The following is a 25,062-nucleotide window of genomic DNA, read 5'->3' as shown; positions in this document are numbered from 1 at the left end:
TCTGAGAATGTTTTTTGCCAGGGGCGCTAGCCCCTCCTATGCCCAGCTTTGTGTGTTTGTGTGTATTGTATACCCCATAGCAATGATTTGATTGGCTGAGCACCCCATAGCAATGATTTGATTGGCTGATCATCCCATAGCGATGATTTGATTGGCTGAGCAATGTACGTATTGAGGATAAAAAGTGAGGACGCTAGCCCCTCCTATGCCCATGAGCTTTGTGTCCATAGCAAAGATTTGATTGGATGAGCTTAGAATGTGAGAACAGAAAAATGAGCACACCAAAAGTGTCATGATTGGTCGGAATGTGATGATTGGTCGGAATGTGATGATGTATGATGATAAGAGCGCCCCTCACTTCACACAGTTTAGGTATATCGTGGGAGTCAACAGCTTGAATGAGGAACAAAAGCAATGTCCAAGTATCTCAAAATATATTATATTTATTATGTATAATGTTATGTTATATTAGTATTTAATTGTCTATATAATTAAAATAGACAATTTTGATATGTATAATATGGATGTATGTGTGTAATTATATAGGATAGTATTAGGGTGTACATATGTATGTATATATATTACTTTTGAAGAGCACTTCTTAGAAGAGCAGCTTAATTAGCACAGAATCCATCGAGTAATTTCAGTTACAGAGGGGTGGGAGTTTATACGTTTTTACTTCTCACTCCTTTTCGGATATGCTTATATTCCATTCTTTTTTATTTATCCTTTTATTTCTTCTTGCTATATTTTAACTATTTATTAATAGTTTTACTTTGTGATGCGAAATACAAGGAATTGTTTCTGTTTTATTGGCATATTCGAAATAAACATGACAAACTAGACATTCACAGGGGCGTCTCCCTAAACAAAAGCACAGGATGGAAACACATTGAACAAAGCCAGAGCCAGCCAGAGCATGAGCCCCATGTGTTATCATTATCAACCTGATTCCTATCAAAGGGTGTGAATATAAGCTTCAAAGACAAAATGGACGCCCTCGCTGTGGGCATTTCCTGTGGGTCTTGGGTCTTTGCACTGCGAGGGTAAAGCCCAGAGAGTGAGATATGGCTCCAAACATATCAGAACAAATTACACTCCTTTGACACCAGGAAGGAACAACCCTGTATTGTTGTGCTCTGATCCCTGGTTTCATCTCTGTCATAAACATATAATACAAAAATAATTGCGACCATAGGTTGCATTTACTATGAAAACCTGCATCTCCTGTCCGTTAGTCACGCCTCCATATATGGTCACGCCTCGTGACATTACACCTCCATCCACCTGTCCTGACATTCCATATGTTGATCCCTCCCCACCCGTCCTTCCTGTTCTGACATGCCATACAGTATGTTGATCTGACCTCATCAAACCCTGTACACTCAAGATACGCTCCATATATGGCCAGTACAGAATTCATTCCATATTATGTTGATCTGCCCCCCCATGCCAAAGCGCTATAGCGCTCGCCCAGCAGTCTGCCGTCTGCCGTCACCCAGGCGGATGCGTGCACGTGCACTCGCCCTCAGGGTGTCTTACTGGTATATAAAGTATATTTTACTATCAGGGCAATGTTTCCCTTCAGTATAACAAACTGGCTGTCGTTGAAGAGAAGGCTCAACAAATGTGTGTTTTTCTGTCTGCCAACCTTTATTAGTCCTCCAACGGCTGTCCAATTCATTCAGAGACACAGCTTTCATATTTTGACCTCTCTGCAGTACCGTACTCTCATCTCCGAATGTGCATGGACACACGCATACGCACACACGCACGCTCACACATGCACACACACACACACACACACACACACACACACACACACACGCACACACACACACACACACACACACACACACACTTATACGGAGCTCTCGAGGAATTGATCCCGTAGCTGGACCTATTATTATTATGTTCACAAAATCAAGGCATAATGTCTTCATGATACAATAAGCGTGTCACTCAATAAGTAAAAGTAACATTGTCTGCTGCCAATTATAATAGAGACAGCACAGTATTTTTCACAGTAGTTTATGATGCTTATATAACTAATACATTTTTGGATGTGCTACCTTTTTGGAATTGTTTTAATTCCTATTATTTTGATGTATACTGGATTTGGGTTTACCATTGCTTATTTTTCTCATTTAGTTATGCTTATATAACTGTGTCGCCTGCTGAAAAATACAGATTTCATTGTAAAATCGGTTATATTTGATGAAATTCACAGATAGAAAATGGTCCTCTTCAGCGAAGACGTTTTTCGAAAAAATACCTGAAGGCGTGAGAACTTTTTATGTCTGTAAACACCAGCTGGCACTAAGAGAAGACACTTGTGATTAGACACCATGCATCCTTATCGGCTCTCATTGAGAGCACGACAACACCTTCCTCTTGACTCCCACACATCCCTCCTCTTCCTCCTGTTATGTTGTTATGGAGAACCTCTCTCTCTCTCTCTCTCTCTCTGCCACCTCTGTTGGGCAGAGTGCCAGCCTCCACCGTCAGCCGCCCCTCTTAAGCTCGGCAGTAAGAATAGAGGGAAGTCCAAATTTAATATAGCATTGTTGTTTCTCCCCCACTGGACCAGTGGCCACGGGGAGCACTGGAATGACAGCTTTATTTATTTCACTGTGCCGTCTCGGCTGACCTTGGCCTTCCGAACTACTGTATGTTTGTTTGTCCCTGTTTGTCCCTCCCTCCCTCCCCGTCACCATCCCCACCCTGCCCGCCCTCCAGACTACGCACCATCCTAAGGCTCAGTCTTAAGCAGCGTTGGCATGTCCACTTATCATAAGCGACTTTGAGCTTGTTTTTCTGTAAAGCCGCTTGTAAATATTCGTAGTTGCAGGTTGAGGTTTTTTGGGCTGGTTTCTAAAGTGTATATAGTTGCTTATTTGAGCTTGCTTCCTAAATGTTCTTTAAACCAGTGGCCCTCAAACATGTTCATGTCAAGGAGCCCCAATTAATATGTAAATGTAAACGTGCATGTATCCCCATCTGAACACATGTTGTGCCAGGGACTGCTGTATACCAGAAATGTGTGTTGTTAAATAGTTTTATCTTCTTTTCCCACGATTTGTTTGAAAATAGCAGATCTACAAGCCCACAACAAGTCACATCGTGACACGTTGTGAGTTTGTAGATGGAAAGCATATACTGTAGGTTTAAAGTGCTCATGTGGGCTTGTTTTCCTACTAGACGTATTTGGTTATTTCTCTCACAAAATGTGTCAACACCGGTCTTAAGTCAAAGCTGGCATCTTACTATCTTTAGCCTGGGTGTACTGAGGCCCTGTCAACAAACTCCCCCCCCGTCCCCGTCACAAAGGGACTCCAGGGATACGCAGTATATTATTAGCTAAATTGCATATCCACACTCTGCTGTGCTTTGTTGACCCGTTGTTCCATCCCTCTCTCTATCTTCTTGTTTTGTGCTTTTCACTCTGTTGGAGAGACGACCCCTCCTGATCTCAAGAAGGGGTTTGAATGTAGTAATGTCCTATCTGAGTCGCCATGGTGACGCATGGCCCTGGTCTCTGTGTGTGGTCGTTGTGTGCTGCGCTGTGAGTGTTGCACCCTTGAAGACTTGTTTCCTCTTTAGTAGAGAAACATGGCTTTGAAAATCATGTATCTTTCTGTCGCTGCTACATGGAGTCACTGGTTTCTTCTTAGTTTGGCCAAAATGGCCGTGCGTGTGTGCGTGCGTGCGTGCATGCATGCGTATGTGTTTTCAAATAATCAAAGTACAGTGTTATATATAGGGTTGAAGTGGTTAATGTATGTTTTTTGATGAAAAAGTACAATAATTGCCTCTGAGGTGTAGTGGAGTAGAAGTAAAAGTATTGAAAATTGGAAAGGGCTCGAGCTTAGTAGCTCCTTAGAGTATATATGAATAGAGACGGCACCCAGAGGAAACCCTGAGGCGAAATGGACATAGTGGCCGAATTTGGTATTGCAGGGCTGGGCCAATTCTGGTCCGTTGACTATCATTGCGCACGTACATGATGACACGTGAACGCTGTTTCATACGTGAACGATTTGGCCCAATCCATCCCAGAATGCACTCTGTTCCTACTCGGAAGGAGGAGTGAAATCGCCTCATGCGCTTTTGAGCAACTTAATGCAAGTGGATGGGATGAGAAAACCGGTGCCGTCTCTATTCATATATACTCTAAGAGTAGCTCACTCTGACCTGCCCGATGGCTCTATGATGACTGCCTCCATCTTCTAAGATTGCTCCTCTTTCTCACTAGAGAACAAACAGAAGATATAGGAGCCTGCGGCTGATGGGAGATAACAGGCCCAAATGAATCGAGGATGAATCATAGTGTCCACTCCTCCCTTCCTTTCTCCGCTGTCACCTCCCTGTCTTTCCCCCTTTCCTCCTCTGCTCTACTGTATATGCCAGTGGTTATCAACCTTTTCAACCTAAATAATGAGGGGGTCCCATGCGTGCGTGAACCTGGCCTTGTTGTGTAATCACTGTGGAGTGGCTCTTATCTTGCCCTGCAGTGGAGCTCATTAGGGCCACGAAGAAGAACAAGATGATACTGAACCACAGTAAGGCGGGCAGGCAGGCAGAGTAAAGCCTGACTTTTAACATTGTGACAGAAAAAAAACGTAGGCTTCAGGTTCTGTGGAGTTGGTAATGGTATGGAGTCGTAGTGGTTCACCTGTTGAATAGTGGAACGGGCTGGTCAGGTTAGTTTATGCTTCATCTCATGACCAGTGTTGCCATGTCTGCTTATTATAAGGGACTTTGGGGTTGTTTTTGTAAAGTTGCTCGTAAATATTGTTAGTTGTGGGGTTTTGGGCTTGTTTTCAAAGTGGAGTTGCTTACATTTGGGCTTGTTCTCTAATGTTGTTTACCATTGATTCTATCCAAAGTGCAAAGGGCAAGACATTACCATTATCATCAAAATGTCATTATGCTTTAAGTAGCATGTGGCGCGTCAAACTAGCTTCAGTTGATGTTGCACTACTGTAATATTTACATTATTATTATTTTACTAACTTGGAGCTTCACTTTAATTCATGTACTTTTGATTTATTCCTAGATCAAGTGTGTTTTCCCCAGTTATGGGGGCATGACTCTGAGAGTGTACACATGGAACCAAATGGCCCCTTAAAGGTCCATTTGGTTCCATTTGTACACTCTCAGAGTTACAGACCTGTAAGGGTCCACTTTGAGAACCACTTTCCTAGATTTGTTTAAATTATACACTGGTATCCACCGATACGCACGTTGCGAGTATTGTAATCATGCGTGTGTGTGTGTGTGTGTGTGTGTGTGTGTGTGTGTGTGTGTGTGTGTGTGTGTGTGTGTGTGTGTGTGTGTGTGTGTGTGCGTGTGCGTGCATGTTTTCCAAGGGCATCATGATGTGAGACAAGTGAAAGATGTGACAGGAGTCTTTTCATTTAGCTGGCCACCAGTGTTGCCATGTCTGCTTAATGCTTATTATAAGCGACTTTTGGCTTCTGTTTCTGTAAAGACACTTGTAAATATTGGTAGTTGCGGGTTGCGTTCTTTGGGGGTAGTATAGTTGTTTATTAGGGCTTGCTTCCATTTTCTTTTTTTTAACCAGTGGTTAAAAGATAATAACTGATGGTAGGTTTAAAGTGCTCATGTGGCCTATAATAGCCGCTTGTTTTGGGCTTTATTTTCCTGGACCTGGTTTCTTTTTCTCTCACAGACTCTGGCAACAGTGCTGGCCACTATCTGTCTGTGACAGACACACTGAGCAGTGACTGTCCAGGTCCTTCACTGGTCAATGCTTAACGCTGTGTAATTGGTTTCACTGACCATGGCTGATCTGACACATGTCAATGATGATTTAAAGCCTACGGTGCAAGGCCATTTACCACAGACCATTGTTGAGACCCTAATTTGTTTGTTAACCACACAAACGAACCCTAGTAGTGTCCATATGCTGGAGGGATCTTTCAGCGAAAATAGCAGATCTACAAGCTTACAACATGTTGGAAAACTTGAGGGACCCCGGTCACAAAAGTATCTATGGTATAAGTCAGGGGGGTTTTCAGGCCAAGGAATCTAGCAGATCTACAACCTCATTTTCAGCATGCAACCCAGTGTAAAATCTGCCATCAAGCCCTGCCAATTGACTAAAATATGACTAAAACTTAATGGAAAAAATCAACACTGACTTAAACTGTGACTCATTAACTACCCTTGTTAACGTTAACCCAGTTTTGACCCTGGAGGACCTTAGCATGCCCTCACACAATCACAGCATGTGTGATAGCGATATCCCACTGCAAACAGGACTTGATTGTGATACCTGAGTACAGTTTCACCTGATCTCTCTCTCTCTCTCTCTCTCTCTGTCTCTCTCTCTCTCTCTCCCTCTCTCTCTCTTCAATTATTCAATTTAATTCAATTCAAAGCAATTAACCCATTAGGACCTGAGGCCGATTCTTCAAAATAGAAGAAGAGAATATTTGTGTCAAAATGACAGTACTAAGTCAAAAAGATACTTTTCCACCAGTGCATTCAGTTGGTATAAAACCTCTCTCTCTCTCTCTCACTTCCAGAGAGCCATGAGCACTGTGGAGGAGGATCCGGACCATATGATACCATGAAGACAAGCCTGCAGGCCCTGCGCTGTCAGCTGCTGAGTGAGTACTGCCCTGGTACAGGAGCACTGTTGATTTACTTTTAGTCAGGGTCTTTTGAATATTTCCTTTAGTTTTAGTCGCATTTTAGTCATCTGAAATTAGGGATGTCCGATGTTTTTTGTTGCCGATATCCCGATATAGTCCAACTCCTAATTTCCGATACCGATATCAACCAATATGCAGTTGTGAAATTGACACATTGTCACCTAATTATATTGTGATGCCCCACCAGATGCATTCATAAATGTAGGGGTTTCCAAATAAACACTATCATAAATTCGGGAGAAATTATTTTAAACCAATACATTTAAACCGATAAATCGATATTTTCAGAAATTATGCAAATATCATCCGATAATATCGGGAGCCCCATAATATCAGTAAAAGGTCATTTTTCGTCATAGCTTTAGTCGACGTAATCAACAGCGGTGCAGGAGGCCGATGATCAGCGACAGCGATCGTACCCCTCCCTGTTACAGCACCATCATTCCATTATGACTGAGTCTGGACATGGCTTTACATTCCGAGGCCAACAGAGTGTCACTCTGAGGAGCAGCACTCCACCTCTGAATGTCAGTTGAATAAATAACGGAACACGCCGGTGTGGGTCACACTGGGTGCTACACTAAACAGGCTGCTGATAACTGTGTCTCGTATGCAATGCCTCGAGGGGCCACTTGACAAATCATGACAATAAGCAATGTTTTTGGGCCGAACAAATAATTAGAAGGAAGAAAAAAAGGGGCACTACTACTTATTTGTTCGGCCGCTGCTATCTGACGGTTGAAACGAGGTTTCCCCAACTTGCGACCCGACATGACAGTCTACCCACCGCCTGCCTATTCAACACTTACCACCGCCAACCTCGGTGCGGCGGAGAGCTACCTTTAGAGCCTCTTTTGTTCTCTCCTTTGTAGGGAACCTATCCACCTTTAATGGTGTTTCCGTAGTATAGGCAAAAGCTGAGAGTGAGACAGCCTGTGGCTGTGGATTCAGTCCAAGCAGCAGCAGATTTCCACACGTGTCCTCAGGCCATGAGCTCCATCAGGTTGCCTTGTTCCCAGCGTGTGAAGCGTGAACTGATCGGTCCAGCTGAGATCTCTGGCCCTGTTGCCGGAGGCACACAGACATTTCACATTTCTCTCTCTCTCTCTCTCTCTCTCTCTCTGGGCCACTATAGTTGCAGCATACAGATGTGACCCTAACATGCTCAAGAAAAAAAACATGTTGCATATAGATCTATAGTCACCCTGCAGTTTTTGACTGTGTAGGCTACAGTTTGTGTGTATGTGATATTCTTGTGTATTCCCCGTTCTCAAAACGCCTGTAACCGTAGGGCGGACTCGCCATTTGTTTTTCGAGTAAATTGGGTTCCGCCTGGCTTGCGGTACACCGTCACCCTCTATGCAATTCCATAAGGCAATTGCCTCAAAGTATCTCCTGTGCAAATTACATTGTGAAGTGAGCTTAGTTGTAAGAATCTTATCTGAGAGACCATTTAGACGGCACCGGAAACGATTGCACGCCTCGAGAAATCTCCCTAATCTGAGAACACGGCTCAGGGAGCTTGCTGCAATGTGATTACGTTGTCACAATAGTGTGTTATGCTTGCAAGGCCCCATAACGCCAGCGCATAATGTTGAAATGTGTGAACGAGTTGAAACTCGGCCGGTGTCTTTGAAGTGGAACGGTATGATTATTATTATTTAAGCGCTGCGTCTGTGGCTGCATGTTCTCCCCTCCCGCTGCTCCCAGACAACTTCCTGTTTAATGTTTCCCGCTTCCTGTCAGAACCGGCCCCTGTGTGGCTGGCTGGGAGGGTGTCGCAGACAAGTCCCATGCAGATGAAGTCACTGAATCATTGTCCCAAAGTATTACAAATGCTTTTAGAAAGGTTTTTTTTAAGAGCTTAAATTGTCTTTGCCCGTTTTTGTCTTTCACTTTTCGTCTCTGCTTTTATAGCTTCTCTCTCTCAACCTTTGTTACTCTCGCTCCATCATTGATGCGCACCTATCTTTCTCTGTCTCACTCCACAAATCTCTCTCTCTCTCTCTCTCTCTCTCTCTCTCACCTCCCCCACACTAGTATACCAGGGCAGATAAACAAGTCAGCGTTCAAAGCCGCCGCAACGTGACAAACAGTCCGCATTCAAACAGGAAGCCATTATCCCAGGGTTCCGATTGCCTCTCCGCGCTCTTATCTGCGCTCTCACATCTGCAGCTCCCCCCCCCCCCCCCCCCCGCTCCCCTTCTCCTCTCCACCCTTTCCATACAGCCCCCCCCCCCCCCCTTACCACCCCTACTAGCCCTAGTAACTAGCAATACGTGTTCAGAAGCATCTTCCATAAACCCCAATGGTCTCGGATATTTCATGAAAGCAACGGATAAAGCCTCAATCGGTGGTTGGCTGTAAACAGCAGGAACAATATTACTAACACGTTATTTTACATAATATATTGTGCTAAACGGTGCTAGTGTGTACACTGTCTCACAAAAAAATCTTTCAATTGTGAGATTTTCTTTTTCTTTAATCCCCCCCCCCCCCCCATGGGATGGACACTCAGCCCTGATTGGCAGATAGATGGACACGCCCAGTAGCGAACCAGAGGAATGTGTCTGTTCTGTTGCCACCGTCGAAAAACCCCACCAACGTTCTATTTATACACACTAGAGGAATATCTGTCTTCGGTCCCTTTCCTGTTCTTTTACTTTAGTCTACAATAGCGTACAGCAAAACAAGCGATGGCAGGTTGAAAGTGGTCAGTGCTTGTCTCTACTTCATTATTTTATTGATATTGGCGATGAAAAATCTCAATCCCCATCTCTTCCTCCCTCCTTCCTGCCTACCTTCACTTGAAACTATCAATAAAGGCAGAATATTTGTGAGTCAATGACACACAGAACAGTGTGGGTAGAAATGGGTAGAAAAATAGGTAAAAAGCAACAACAAGAAGAGAAATAACTACAATATCCTGCTATACACATTCTCCCATGGGCAGGGCAATTATCAAATGATTTACATAATGCAAAGTTCTATTCTTGAATCATTCTTAAATCTATTCTTACTTTTCCATATTACTGCATAATATGCAGCTATCTGTATACTATATTTAGTAATAGACTTGTAATAATACATAATCTACAAAGTAACTAGTAACTAAAGTTTTCAAGTAATTTTAGTGGAGTAAAAGTACAATATGATGTAGTGGAACAGAAGTAAAAGTAATGAAAATTGGAAATACTCCAGTAAAGTATAAAGATACCTCAAAGTTGTACTTAAGTACAGTACTTGAGTACATGTACTTACACCAGTGCTGTTGGGCTTGTTGTCATAGACCTTGTTGACCACGACCCCCTGAACAGCAGTCACACACCAGTTCTCACCACCAAGTGTGGATGATGGATGATTTTGCAGCTCTATTTCTGGCTCTTTTGACTCCAGCATAGCGCCAACTGCATGTCCACTTCTCGCTCGTTGTGTTGACACAGCACAACCTGGCCAACTGCAACGCCTGCTTCACAGGCATATTCTCTACGGACTTTCCCGATCCCTGGATCGTTTCCCCAATTGTGCTCTATGTGAGGTGACCCCTTGGTAATTGATGAATACCTACCACCACTTAGCTCTTATCTCCATATTCTACCATTTTTGTGGGTTTTTTTCATAATTAAGCTTGAAACGCAGCACAAGTGACATTTTCAGGTATTTCTACTTTACTGGAGTGTTTCCAATGTTCAATACTTTTACTTCTACTCCATTAAATCTCAGAGGCAAATATTGTACTTGTACTCCACTACTATTATTATAGGCTACATTTAGTTACTATACTTACTTTGTAGATTTTGGTTATTGCAAAACACACATTAACCACCTCAGCACTATTTAAACTTTGGCTATTTGTCGCATCGCGTCACGTTGTGAGCTTGTTGATCAGCTATTTTAAACATATTTCTTTATACATTTTAGACATAATATATCTCCTTCAAATATTTTCCAATTTCATATGAAAGCTTACATTCTGTACTTGAATAATCTGTAAAAAACTGAAAAGTTACTCTGGTTGAGTTGAGGGCTTTTCTGCTAGACCTGGTCACATATTATGATAACTTGTGAAACAGTCAAACAAAGAAATAACGTACATCCTCCGTTTCTCTGTGCTGAGCCAAACAGCAAAAACAGAATCATGAAAAACTAGATGAGGGGCTATAGATACTATGTTGTATTTACGGCAAACATCAGCAGATGTGACTTTTCAACCCCTGTGGTCTTTTTCAAATATGAAACAGGACGTTATTGATGAAGAAATTGTAGGCCTACTTTTTCCACCACTGCTGAAAAATGACCTTTTTGGACATGAGGTTTCCACCCGACCGACCGAGACGACGATATCCTTTATCCCCTTGCCCTCCAACGAGAGGCCTCCGCTCCTTGACCACCATCTCCCTCTCTCTCGGGGATTGATCGCACCGCCAAAGACAAGAGGATAACCATTGATATCCTGCACACTAAGTGGATTCGGGGATGATTGATTAGGCCGGTGGATTCATGATACCGTGTATGTTGCCTCGACAATATTCTTGCTTCTCCGGGAAAGGAGACTTGAAGCTTAGCGCAGAGAAAGGGCACTGCGAATAATGGTTGTTTGCACGAGGCGTGTTTGTTAAATCAGCAGGATTACTACACAGCACGTTCCCATGTCCCAGCCAGTGTTGCCATGTCTGCTTACTATTATAAGTGGTCTTGGGCTTGTTTTTTCTGTAAAGTTGTTTGCGTTTTTTGCTTCTTCTTCTTTTTTGTCTTGTTTCTAAAGTGCAGTTGCTTATTTGGGCTTGTTTCCTAATGTTGTTTAAACCAGTGGTTCTCAAACATTTTCATGTCAATGACCCCCATGTCAATGACCCCCAAATGTAGGCCTATTCATCCACGACCACCCCATCTAAAAATATATTTTGTGCCAAACAATGACCCCGTACCAGATTTTGTGTTAAAAAAATGTTTTTTGTTAACTTTTTCAAGATTTGAAAATAGTGCTCACAACGTGTCGCACAATGCATCGTGTAGATTGGCTATTTTTGGTTACTATTTTCATATTTGAGCATTTAAAGCTTCAATCTGTGATTACTTCGGGTACAGGATCATAGTATTGACTGTCATTAGACTGACAGCCTACCTCAAACCCTAACCGCAAGCACAGGAGCAGTGCATGTCCGACCGTTGTTTCTGCATGTCGGTCCGTTGGTGTGTCAATAATCTGGGCTGGCGTGTGCATCCCATTAATTCACCTGGTTGGCACTACGTCGAACAGCAGGAACAATATTACTAGAACATTGTAATTTTACATTATTGTAGGCTATTTATATATTTCCTATTAAAAAGAAATCGTAGGGGCGCTCTAGCTACGTCATATGTATTCATATATATTTTACTTGTTCTTTATTCTTTTCACTTTGTCCATGTCACAGGGACTCATCTATACACCCATACCTTTGTACTGTCTGTCTCCTTTGTGAATGAAGGACATGAGGTCCTGTCTGTGTGTTTGCTCCCTTTCATGTTCATTCGGTCTTCATGTTCATTCTGACTTTGTCAGAGATGAAAAATTTATCGAATCCTTTGTGTGTGTGCGTGTGTGTGTGTGTGTGTGTGTGTGTGTGTGTGTGTGTGTGTGTGCGTGTGCGCGTGTGTGTGTGTGTGTGTGTGTGTGCGTGCCTTGCACAAATGCATTGGCAATGCATACTGTACACTCATCTTTGAATGAGTTTGAATGAGAGCAATAATGGATGCTCCTAAAAGCGCTGTTCTCTTCTCCGGCCCTTTCAATCATTTCTCTTCATTACACTGTTGACCACAAACCTTGTATCTCCATATTTAAACTTTTTTATGTTTGTTCTTTTGTAAATTAATGCCTTGCTTTGTACAACAGTGTCACATAAATGTACACTCTCAGAGTTACAGACCGTTAAGGTTCCGTCTAGACCCTGTGCCTGTGGTGGTCCCCGCACCTGACGTTGATTAACCCAACGGGCCACCAAAAGGCCCGGTTTGCTGACATTTTTACCATTAAGCTAATAGAGCCTGCCTGCTTGCTCAGGGGATAAATTTAATCTTGACCATCAGGTCAAAACTGTCAGCTCCTGTGTCTAGGTGAGATATGACCTTTGACACAATACAATTGTATACGTTTTATTGTATTAACTTACTCTACCATACAGATTGTACAAGTTATTATTGTGTTAACATACTCAGATTTAGACCTGAGGACGATTCTACAAAATGTCATGTCAAGGAGCCCCAGAATTATCTGTATTTGGCCACCGACCCCCATCAGAAAATATGTTGTTCCAGGAACCTCTTAGAAGCAAGTTAAAAATGTTAGATTTGCATCACATTTTCACGATTTTTCAAAAATAGCAGACCTACAAGCTCGTATCGTGGCACTCGGTGCTGCACTAAGAGCTTGTAGATCTGCTATTTTCGAATAGCTAAAAGTATAGCTAAAAGTACAACATAATGCTTCACCAAAAGGGATTCCCGCCCAGAATGAGTTAAATTAAAAAGCATTTTGTAGCCTTTATCATTTCCGATGATGAGTTAGTCAATAAAACATACGTACAGCTTCTTAATGTGTGAAGCCCCAGATGAATACTAATATGCTTGTTTATTAGTCATACATCAAACAGATTCCATGCTGGTCTCAGATCATACTGACTCATGTGCTGTGTGTGTGTGTGTGTGTGTGTGTGTGTGTGTGTGTGTGTGTGTGTGTGTGCGTGTGAGCGTGTGAGCGTGTGTGCGTGCGCCTCATGTTTTTTTCAGCAGCAGTACAGTGTTGTGTTGCCAGGTAGAGACAGCAGAGATTGGATATCAATTACATTAGCTACTGTAGAACAGTGGTACTCACAGTGTGGTCCGGGGACCCTCGGGGGTCCTTGGGGAGGTTCCAGGGGGTCCTTGGGGAGGTTCCAGGGGGTCCTTGGGGAGGTTTCAGGGGGTCCTTGGGGAGGTTCCAGGGGGTCCCCAGCCATCATACCACCATAGACGAATCCGTGGAGCAGGTCTCATCGCCATGCTGGCTTGTGGTGGACATCTTTCTCAAAATTATCTGACCTCATCGGACCTCATAGCAAACCCTGTACACTCACCCTTAGATCTCCATATATGGAGCTGACCTGTTCTGACATTCCATATGTTGATCTGACCTCATCAAACCCTGTACACTCAATACATACACGCTCCATATATGGCCAGTACAGAATTAATTCCATATGTTGATCTGACCCCCCCATGCCAAAGTGCCAGCGCTCGCCCAGCAGTCTGCCGTCACCCAGGCGGATGCGTGCACTCTCGAAACACTGCTCTCTCTCTCACACACACACACACACACACACACACACACACACACAACGCACACATGCACGCCCACACGTATATGCACGCACGTGCAGACACACTCCATTACTGCTGAATTAACTATACAGAAGCAACAAACATACACACTTCATGTGGAAATATAAAGCCATTGCCCAAAACTGTTACTTTTCAGGATTCAAATTCAGAAGCATCAAAAGCACTTACAGTATACAAGCTCAAAATGCGTCACTTCGTGGCTCGTTTAGAGCTTGTGGATCTGCTTCTTATAATACTTTTGTGTGACGCTGTAGTATGATCAAGTAGAAACCTCTTATCTCTCAACATATGGAATGTCAGAACAGCTCAGCTCCATATATGGAGATATAAGGGTGGCAGCAGGGGCAGTATCTTGAGTGTACATGATTTGATGAGGGCCCAGGTAGGGCGGGCCTTAATTTTGGGCCTGTTGAGAACTCTAGTTTTTGCCGGCTGCCGGACGCGGCTGCACTAATAACTTTGGGGCAGGCCGTCTAGAGTTTGAATAAGTCAAAAGGGAGACATCGAAGAGGAAGGATGGATGGGGGAGGATCAACATAATGGAATGTCAGAACAGGTTATGTCATACTGTATATCCATATATGGAGATCTAAGGGTTTGAGGTCAATGCTGGCCAATATTCCTACTTTTGGATAATTTTCTGAAAAAGGGGATATCTTCTCGCGATGCATGAAAATGTGTCCCCCGACCCCATTGTTTGTGAAACAGTGCTTTAGATCATTTCAGGAAGGACTAGTAGTCATAAATCACTGTGGCTGTGGGTGTTATCTCCTCCATGAGGACTGCAGTAGAGCTCCATGGATTATGAACGTGACAGGCCTGGTTAATGGAAGACACCCTCTTCGGTGGGGAGTCTGTGATTGAATTTCGAGGGAATATGATGAATGAGTTCACCTCAGTGCTTGTCCAACTTTACGTGCCAGAATCTCAAGGCGCACACACCTGTATTCGTAGTAGCGAATATAGCCGGCGATCTACAGTACAAACCATCGGACATCTCACAACACGTCATACAGTACGTGACATGTGGTGAGCGGATAGATCTGCTATTGTCAAAAATATGTTGCCTACAATGACATGCCCGAAATAGGGAGCCAGGTTGGAAGTGGTTAAAACAAAATTGAAGCATATAGAATAGAATTAGTATTGTACTACTGATGTAGTGAATTAAGAAATTATTGTATGGCAATCTGCAACACCAGTGAACACATGGCATGGCTCTTGAATAGTGTGTTTGGCATCCCACAACAGAAAAAGGATTTCAGCAAACAGTCTTGTAAAGTCAATAATCCAAGAAAGAGAGAGGGAGAGTGTGTTTGTGTGTGTGTGTGTGTGTGTGTGTGTGTGTGTGTGCGTGTGTGTGTGTGTGTGTGTGTGTGTGTGTGTGTGTGTGTGTGTGTGTGCAGCTCCATCGGCGCGTGCTGCTCTGCTTCGGTCAACGTCTTGGTCTTGTTGACATTGGGGGCGAGGAGGCTGTTCTCCTACAATCAAAGAAAAAGCATGATCGTGAATAAAATATATATTTTGGTATTTTCTGTCATTATTGAAAGTACACAAGAGAGAGAGACAGGAAACGGAGAGAGAGAGAGAGAGAGAGAGAGACGGGGAGTGACGTGCAGAAAAGGTCTCGCCTTATTGTAGATACGCCTCTGGTGCACAGATAGACACTAGGTAGTGCGAGAGCACCTGCCCTTTGCCCTCTGGACAGCAATGTGCCCTTTTGAAGAATATTTACAGTGTACACTGTACAGTATGTGGACCATGGTGATATGATCAATTCTTGATCTTCTTCTTCTTTCGTGTATCATCAGATGGCCAACTCAGTGTCATGCAGCCATGCCCTCGTCTCTGGTCCTAGGTCAATTCTTGATAAAAAGCTTGTACTATATTATTTATGTAAATAAATATATACTGTAGTAGTGAAGCAGAGAACCATGTGGCTCGACATGTTTTATTATTCAAGTTCAATTTGCGCTTATACAGTAGTTGTGTCCCCACAAATGTACTATAAACAACATTTATGATAATGGTGAGCACATGGGTGATGATCTGTGCATCATATAGTTGGGACTGGAAAAAACAATTGTGATTAACGATATTATCGTGATAATCAAAATATACTTTAAACATCAAATGGCACTTTTGTTAACCACTTGAACCCCCAGCATCCCTAGACCCTATTCTGGGGGGGACGTTCGGCACAGAAAGATCTATAAGCTCACAGCACGTCGCATTGTGAGCTTGTACATCTGCTATTTTTGGCAAATGGGTTTGTGTAGAGTGAAATAAGAGAGCACCAAATGCGCTACGTACTGTATGTGGTACATGCACAGAGGCCACCGGAACACATTTAGTGCGGTTAACATCCATCCATCCATCCATCCATCATCCATCCATCCACAAGGCGATGTGGTTAAAGCAGGCAAACTGACAAACACTGCAGTGCAGTTGAATACAGCCTGATGGGGTGTAATGGATGCAAGACGTGGCCGAGAGGGGAAGTAGTCAATTGTATTGTACCTACGTATTGCTAAGCGGTGAGCTTTGAGAGAAGGGGTGTTATGTATGGATGTAATTACTGTCCTGATGAAGGTCTAATCGACCGAAACGTCGACCCTATAAAGAGCAACATTTTGGCAACCTTTACTGACTGACTGCCCCATGTGCACACACACACGCACACGCACTCGCACACGTCACACATCACACAAAAACGCACTCGGACACGCATACGTGCGCGTGTTTAGATAGATCCACATTCACAAACAAAACTGCTATCTTGGAGTGGCTGATGTTCTCCTGATAGAAAATGCTGAAGTTGGTGCAGTGTGATGTCTCTCTCTCTCTCTCTCTCTCTCTCTCTCTCAATTCAATTCAAAGGAGCTTTGGTATGAGAAAACATGTTTACATTACCAAAGCAAACGTGGAACAAAACAATCAAGATAAAAAAATAAAATAAACATATACAGAGCTGTGTTACATTAACACTTTGAGTAATACTATCTTGTGAAACTATATAAAAAAAGATTGTGCATTTTCTGTCAGAGATACATCCATACAGGAGACGATAGCTTTATACTTTTGAAAGTTGACTGCAGTATTTCAATGTTTTAGCATTAATTTGGATGGATATATTTAACCCATTTTGGGCGGGAACCACTTTTGGTGTTCGCATCATGTCATGCTTTAACTATTGAAAAATAGCAGATCTACAAGCTCATAGCGCGCCACCGAGTGGCTCGCTACGAGCTTGTAGGTCTGCTATTTTTTGAAAAATTTAAGAAAGACTGACATAGAAACAGCTTTTTCAGCAAACTGTCAAAATGGGTTAAACATTTGCGTGATTTTCAAACTCTCCCTGGGTGATTGTCTCTCTCTCTCCCTCCATCTCTAGGTGTTCTAGCATTCCTAGCGCTGCTGCCAGCAGGGGTGGTGTTATCAGCACAGGACTCTGTCTCCATGGCAGCCCCCCTCCCTGTCCCCACCGTTGCCCCCAGACCCGACTGGCATCCGGAGGGCTCCGGCAGCGGCGGCGAGTGGCTCCTCCCCTTCTCCCACGGGGGGGAGGGGCGAGCGGCGGCTCCTCGTCCCCTCGCGGACACCGTCCTCACCACGGCGGCGCTCGGCGGCTCCCTCCACGACAGGTTTGGCGGCGTCGCCGCGGACCGCGACCGCGACCGTGACCGCGACACTGTGAGGCCTCATCCCGGCCCTCGGCTCCAGCAGCCGAGCACTCACGTCGTCGACGGCCGAAGCGACTCGGCCGCCGGGGTCGTCCAAGCCCCTACTGGCCCAGAAACCGTTGGTACAAACCGGGATGGGGGCGGCGGCCCTACCGTCGTCCCACGTAGAGAGGCGGAGTCTGCTACTACCAGGGGAGCCCCAAAAGGCTCCCTCGCTCGTCTTTCCCGGCCTGCCTTTGAAAGAGGAGACGTCCTGGATGGCCGGCTCGCCACCACGGCCCCGGCGCCCACACATCATCACTCGGAGCCCCAGAAGTTAACCATGGAGGAACCCACCGACCCCAGTGGGCTTCAGCACCGTGTCACCACTGAGCTCCAGCCTTCCTCCTCCTCCTCCTCGCTGGGTCAAGCTGACCGCGGCGCCCGAGGCCTGGCTCTCAGGGAGCGTGACCGGAACAAACCCCCCAAAAAGGTTGTAATGGTTTTGGATTTTTGAGCGGTGCCCGACCCGCTCCAATAACTGGCCGTGTGTGCATGTCTGTATGTCTGTCTGTCTGTCTGTGATACGACCCATTTACCCCTGCAGTTGATTGGTGTTGCATTCGGGTCACACACTGTTGAGCAGCCACACTGAGCACTATAACTGCAGCCAGCACCGCTCAGTTCACACAGGTGTGATTTTCATTTTAGTTTAGTTTTTGTTCGTTTTGAATATTATATTTTTTTGTAATTCAGTTAGTTTTAATTAGTTTTGAGAGCGGATTTTCTAGTTATTATTAGTAAAAAGAACTTAAGTGCTAATAGTTTTAGTGTTCGTTTTATTTAATTTTTTTATACTTTGGTTTATCTGTCAGGTGCAGGATTGCAAAGATAAGTATTATAAAAACATAGCATTTTAAAATGTATTCAGTTACAGATGAACCACCAAATATTCAAAAAGAAAACTAACGGTCTATAATTTCAGTTATTGTCTCCACCAGGCCGAAGGCATGGGAGAGAGTATGTTTTGCGGCTGTGTGTGTGTGTCCGTCCGTCTGTTGCATTTTCGGCCTGTTAGCGCCACCAGGAGGCCGAATTTTGTAAAACACATTACGCAAATCGTTACACACCTTTTCACATTGGCCTTTATAGAGCCACCAACAGGTGGATTTTTGCAAAACACATTTTTGGAACAAAATGCCTCAAATCATCCAATTGTCATCAAAGGCATAAGAACAAATGGCACCTTTTTCACATTGACCTATTATAGCACCACCAGGAGGCCACAATCTGACCTGCCCCGGTGGAGACCTGTGACCTTGTAAACACACAATACGGTTTCAGTTGGTTATCGTTTATACATTTTTCTATTGTAGTTTTTATTGAGTTCAGTTAACGAAAAATATAATAATAATCTTTTTTTTTCTTCTAATTGTAATTTGCAGCAGCAGGCCCCCCCGCCCCACACCATCACCGCCAGGGAGGTGCACGGCGTGGGCAGCGAGCCCCCCACCGAGGAGCTGGTGACCGAGCCCAAGGCCGCAGGGGGGTCCGTGGCTCCGGGTGAGAACGCCACCTCCCCGTCGTCGGCTCTGGAGCCCGGCGGCCCCGCCGCGACCCCGCCCCCGACCCCGGCCAACCGCACTGTCACTAACGACACCGCTGTCGAGGAGGAGGAGCCTCCTATGACGCCGCTCGCACCTCCAGGTGGTGGGGAAGGTAGGCTACTCACATTTATTTAGTTTTAGTAAAAGTGTTGATACTGAAATGTCTGTTACAGGTAAAAGTCCCGAATTAAAAATGTATACAATGTACTAATGTATTGGTATAAATTACTTTAAGTACCAAAAGAAGAAAGCATGTCCTGTTTCTAGTTTTTGAAAATGGCAGATCTACAAGTAGATTGGCTATTTCAAATGGCCGAAATGTATATACTGTAAGGCTGAAGTGGTCAATTTATTGTTTTGTAATGATAATCATCAAAGTAATTAGTAGTAACTAAAGTTTTAAAATAAGGAAGAAAGGAGGAAAGTACAATATTTGGATCGGAGTTGTAGTGGAGTAGAAGTAAATGTATTGGAAATGGGAAATACTCAAGTAAAGTACAAATACCTCAAAATTATACTTAAAGGACCACTTCATGATAAAATGCCACCATTGTTTTCTACTCTAATTTAATATATTAGCGCCCCTCACTTCACACGGGTGTGATTTTTATTATCGTGAGAATGATGGCTTCCATTTTCGCATTGCAACTTCTCAGGACTAGAACGCCTGCAGTTTCTATTAGCTTGGATTCCCCATCGATGATGTCACTGGTGGACAGGTTTCTGAACTGCCCACAGGCAGCCCTTCCATGAGACACAGACTGAGTAGAAAATCTATCATGATTATTAGTGAGGACCTATTATATGAAGCTGGGTTGAAACGTGGTGAAGTGGTCCTTTAAGCACAGTACTTTAAGTAAATGTACTAAGTTACTTTCCACCACTCACAGCAGGTAACGGCACAGACAACGCCCCCCCTCTCGGACCCCGCTCGTCGCTGCTGCCGGGGAACCTCACCGCCGACGGGGGACCGCTCTCTAACGGCAGTGCGGCCGACGGCGGCATCGGCGGCCCGGCCGCCAAGGGGAACGGCTCGTCCCCGTCGGAAGCGGCGTCCACAGCCAGCGGTAACTTCCTGAACCGGCTGGTGCCGGCCACCACCAGTGAGCCCTGGGAGCAGAGCAACAGCTCCGGCCCCGCGCTGGAGGAGCCCCCGGAGCACTCCACCATCTGCCTGAAGCGGATGGACATCGTGTGGATGGTGCTGGCCATCAGCGTGCCCGTGTCCTCGTGCTGTGAGTTACACTTCTCTGGAGCGGTGTCGGGACCCGTCCGTGGGTCGCGAGTTATTTAATCCCCCAAACAAATCGTATTATCGTATCTCATTATTTCGACAGTCTTTAGAACACGTTATTTCCCGGTGTACTCTTCTTCGGAAGTCCTAGGATCACTCACAGGTAGGCGCCCTCTATCGTAAACACTGAAAAACCAAATGATGAATGTATTCATCAATAGATTGAAATTACGTATTACGTATATGTATATGTGCCAATGGTGGTCAATGTTAAGGCTACACTTCATTCTTTGCTCCCTGTGTGCTCTGTGTCTACAGCTGTGCTGTTGACGGTGTGCTGCATGAGAAGGAAGAAGAAGTCGTCGAACCAGGAGAACAACCTGAGCTACTGGAACAACGCCATCACCATGGACTACTTCAACAGGCACGCTGTGGAGCTGCCCCGAGAGATACACTCCCTGGAGGCAGAGGTAAAAGAAACTAATGATTGTTTGTTTTTACTCGTCCACCGCCAGGAACGCTTTTTAGGTGTTTTCAATTCATTCCCAGGGCGGCAAAAATGTTTTCGGGCTTTTTTTTCCGTTCATAATCGTCTCGCTAATATTTACAGTAAAAGCGGCTGGCTCCCGGTCGCTAGGCAACGCTCAGCTCGCTGTGTTTTGCGCTCCCCAAGATGGCGGCCCGTACAATGCTATTGGGAGCGACGATCTTTAGAGGCCTTTTTCTCTGCAGATTGAGGTGGATTGAACAATGCGACGATGTTAGCTTTTAACATTGATCCAGTTGCTATGCAACACCTCCGTCACCACCAGCTATGGGACGTTAAAACTTATCTCTGTTTACCTCAATTCAAAGCAGGATTTTCAAACCTCCATAAGTCGGAATTTTGGAGAGCTGTCCTTAGTGGATCTTCTGCCATCCAAAGTTCGGATGTTATTTGTGACTTTGTACAGCATTAATTAATAATTATATGCACACAGTTTGTATATTTTAATTCATTACCGGTATCTAAAATGGAATAACTATATGAATAATATAATACATTGCAGGGACTTCCAAGGGGCCTATGGAGTCCAACCTTGTTGAAAAATAGCAGTGCAAAGTTTCCTTCCCTTCTACAGTAATTACCGCAGCGTGTTTTAGATGGCTTATACTGCCATCTGCTGTAGAAGGGACAGTATTGCAAGTATAGGGAAAAGCTTGAACTTACTTTAGTAACAACTATTTAAAAAAATAAATCACATTATTGTGATGTGCATTGCATTGCATTGTTCCATTTCATTCTTTTATTATTATTATTATTACTATTTTTTTTTTTACCCTTTGGCAACCATTTCACAGTGGTGGAAAGTAACTAAGTACATTTACTTAAGTACTGTACTACAATTTTGAGGTATTTCTTCTTGACCAATTCCCAATACTTGTACTTTTACTCCGTTAGATTTTGATTATTATTACAAAACATACATTAACCACTTCAGCCCTATATACTATATATTTGGGCCATTTGAAAATAGTCTATCTACAAGCTCACATTGCGTTTTGACGATCTGCTATTTTCAAAAGATTTGAAAACTATAAATGGGACATTCTGCACAATGACTATACTTACTATACGTACTTTTGGTACTTTGGGTACATTTGGTGCCAATACTTTTGTACTTTTGTACATTGTAACAGAGCATTTCCACATTTCCGACACATTATAGAGTATAGAAAATGTGAGCACTTCTTTTCCACCACTGCCGTTTCACAGAGTCTCTTTTTATTCCCTTTGTCTCCGTCTCATTTTGTTTCCCTCCTTCTCTTTGTCGTCTGTCTGTCTGTCTGTCTGTCTGTGCCCTGTGGGACAGGAGAGCCGTGCCCGCGTTGGCTCATGTTTAGGATGCTCCTCCTGGTGACATGACACCCAGGTGTTGTTATGCCCCGCTTCGCCGTCTCTCTAGAGCAAGCTAGCTGCCTGTTAGCTGCACACATCCCGTAGTGGTGGTTTTCAACCTTTTCACATATCGAGGTCCAGTATTTATTCGGCATTTGAACCACGGACTGCCGTTTGATGAGATTTGGCACCGCAGATTCAGAACGAAATATTATTTTGTTGCTTGGATTTGTCCACAAATCCATGCTGTATTGTATTGATGTGGTACCATAGGAGAAGGCGAACGTTGATCAAAATAACAATTATTTTACATTCTACAATAATTGTGTAGACTTTGTAATGCAGAATGTTTAACAAAGGTTACCAACTCTCCATCATTTAGCAGGGGACCACCTGGAACCTCTCGAGGGCCACTGGTGGTCCCCGGACCACTGTTTGAGAACCACTGCTCTAGAGCAGCTAGCTGCCTGTTAGCCGCAAATCCTGTAGTATTTCCACCCCCCCTCCAATTGTCACAGTTTTCCTGATATTAGCTACTATAACGTTGTTGTCAGGCAGAAACCTCTTATCTCCATATTCTAAACTCTTTCATGTTTTTTTTCTTAAACAAACGCCCTACTTGATCATCCTACGGCCTCATACACAAACGCATCAAAAGTAACAGATCGTGATTCGAGCTTTCGCTGACCTGCTACTTTTGCTGCTTTTGAATTTGAATCCTGAAAAGGAACAGCCTTTATTGGACATATGAGGTTTCCACCGACGATAAATTATACATCATAAGTGTGGAAGAACACGATGATTGCACAGCATATTTGACCATTGTACAAAGTCACGTTGTGTGGATTCTGTGTAGCGTTTTAACAGCCCCCTCATCCCTACTCGGACTGCTCCTGCAGATTGCAGAACAAATCGTTTTCTCTTTTCACACCTCCCTCCCAGTATTGCTGCTAACTGCTGACTCACCTCTGTCATCCTTACAGGACTCTCGCTCTCTCTCAGCGCTGTCAGTACATTTTTGTTTCTCTCTAGCTGTTGCCAGACTTGAGCGTCTAGGCGCTCAGAGCCGGCGTCTCTTCCGGGTTTTTAGACAGCTGGTGGATGGATTTTAAGCTCCACCCACGCGGCTGAATGCCGCAACGGCCAGATTCCCTGAAACGCTTGCCCCCGTGGCAAATGGACGCCGCGTTCCAGCTTCATTTTCCATCCACCAGCTGTCTAAAAACCGGAAGAGACGCCGGCCCTGAGCGGAAAACCACCGCGCCTAGAGTCTGGAAACAAACACTGACAAAATGCCTGAGCTGCACAACAAAGAAGCAACTTTTATAGGCCACATGAGCACTTTAAAGCTATAAGTGCTCATAAAGCTATAAGCTATTTCAAAATAGCCGATCACATCGTGACAACGTGTCACGATGCTATTTTCCAAAAACATCTTGGGGAAAAAAGTGAAAAAGAATGAAATATTTTTAAAACATTTCAACTGGTAAAGAGGGTTCCTGTCACAAAATGTTTTCAGGTGGAGATAGGCGGAAAATTACATATTAATTTGGGTGTCCTTGGCATGAAAATGTTCGAGAATTAAACAAGAGTGCCCAAAATAAGCAACTATACTTCAGAAACAAACCCCCAAAAAACCCAGCAACCACCAATATTTACAAGCGACTTTGCAGAAAAACAAGCCCAGGCATAAAGTTGCTTATAATAAGCACACATGGCAACACTGACTAAAACCCTCCGCTCTACTTTCTCATTCTCAACCACTTTTCTGTACTAGTGTCTTGACTCTTATAGTATAGATGTGTGTCTTGTAGTAGTGAGTGTTGAGCTGTCTAACATTGATTGATTGATGTATTCATTGATTGAATACTGTCAGAAATGTGAACAGCACATACATGTGAAGGCACATACATTAAAGCTAAAAGGACCTTTGTGGCTCTATGTATTCAATTTGTCAACATAGCATACACAATGATCTCGTCGACACCAAATACAAACACTATTACAGTATGTGCAAAAAAAAAATGCTCTAATATAACTGTGAGCTACTCGTGTTAATGTGTGTGTGTGTGTCGTGCGTGTCTGTGTGTGTTTATAGGACAATGAAACCTGTCTGCCCCCTAACGGAGACTACGGTGGCAGCAGCGTGGTGCTGGTCAACCCTTTTTGCCAGGAGACCTTGTTCATCAACAGAGACAAAGCCTCCCACATCTAAGAGAGACCCCACCAGAGACCAACAACCAACAGCACTATACTGGAGCACTCCACTGGTCTGCAGGTATTCATCATTTTTGCCTGGGGTGACTGACGTTTACACTATTGTCTTCCTGAGAGTAGGGACGGGACGATAATCGCTATTATCGTTTATCGCATGACATCATTGTACCCGGAAGTTATGCGGGAATGCCTACTGAGTGGGGAAAAAAACAACTACTTTATGGTCTTGACAGCTGATTGTATATTCAAAAACAGTAAACTCACCAACATTGCAGCTGTACAGAAAGCTTGGATTATCCTCTTTCTTTTGTTTCATAAAAGTCCACCGTAGACATGTTATGAGCTACTTTCCGTCAAGAAATGCCATGCCGGTGATTATTTTTTTAAGTGTCAGAGTTTGGAAGTGCTCGTTTTTAAT

At 44.0% G+C, this 25,062-nt stretch overlaps 1 protein-coding gene across 3 annotated transcripts in view; it reads left to right on the top strand.

Annotated features, from left to right (window-relative positions):
• tmem108 (transmembrane protein 108) overlaps positions 1-24,785 on the top strand; it is a 61,644-nt gene extending 36,859 nt beyond the window's left edge. For 2 of the 3 annotated variants that reach the window (XM_080794079.1, XM_080794077.1), the window contains 6 exons: positions 6,555-6,638; positions 17,440-18,200; positions 19,153-19,426; positions 20,205-20,549; positions 20,867-21,018; positions 24,526-24,785. In XM_080794079.1, coding sequence (XP_080650205.1) covers positions 6,599-6,638; positions 17,440-18,200; positions 19,153-19,426; positions 20,205-20,549; positions 20,867-21,018; positions 24,526-24,642 — 1,689 coding nt within the window. In that variant the 5' untranslated portion in view covers positions 6,555-6,598 and the 3' untranslated portion in view covers positions 24,643-24,785. The remainder of the gene's footprint in view (positions 1-6,554; positions 6,639-17,439; positions 18,201-19,152; positions 19,427-20,204; positions 20,550-20,866; positions 21,019-24,525) is intronic. The other variant, XM_080794078.1, reaches the window with a different exon arrangement.
• The last annotated feature ends 277 nt before the right edge of the window (positions 24,786-25,062 follow it).

Source organism: Protomyctophum bolini (assembly GCF_963924005.1).
Source record: "Protomyctophum bolini genome assembly, chromosome: 21".
Taxonomy (NCBI): Eukaryota; Metazoa; Chordata; class Actinopteri; order Myctophiformes; family Myctophidae; genus Protomyctophum; species Protomyctophum bolini.
Note: the sequence above shows the minus strand (reverse complement) of the source record. Positions and strands in the feature narration are given on the sequence as shown.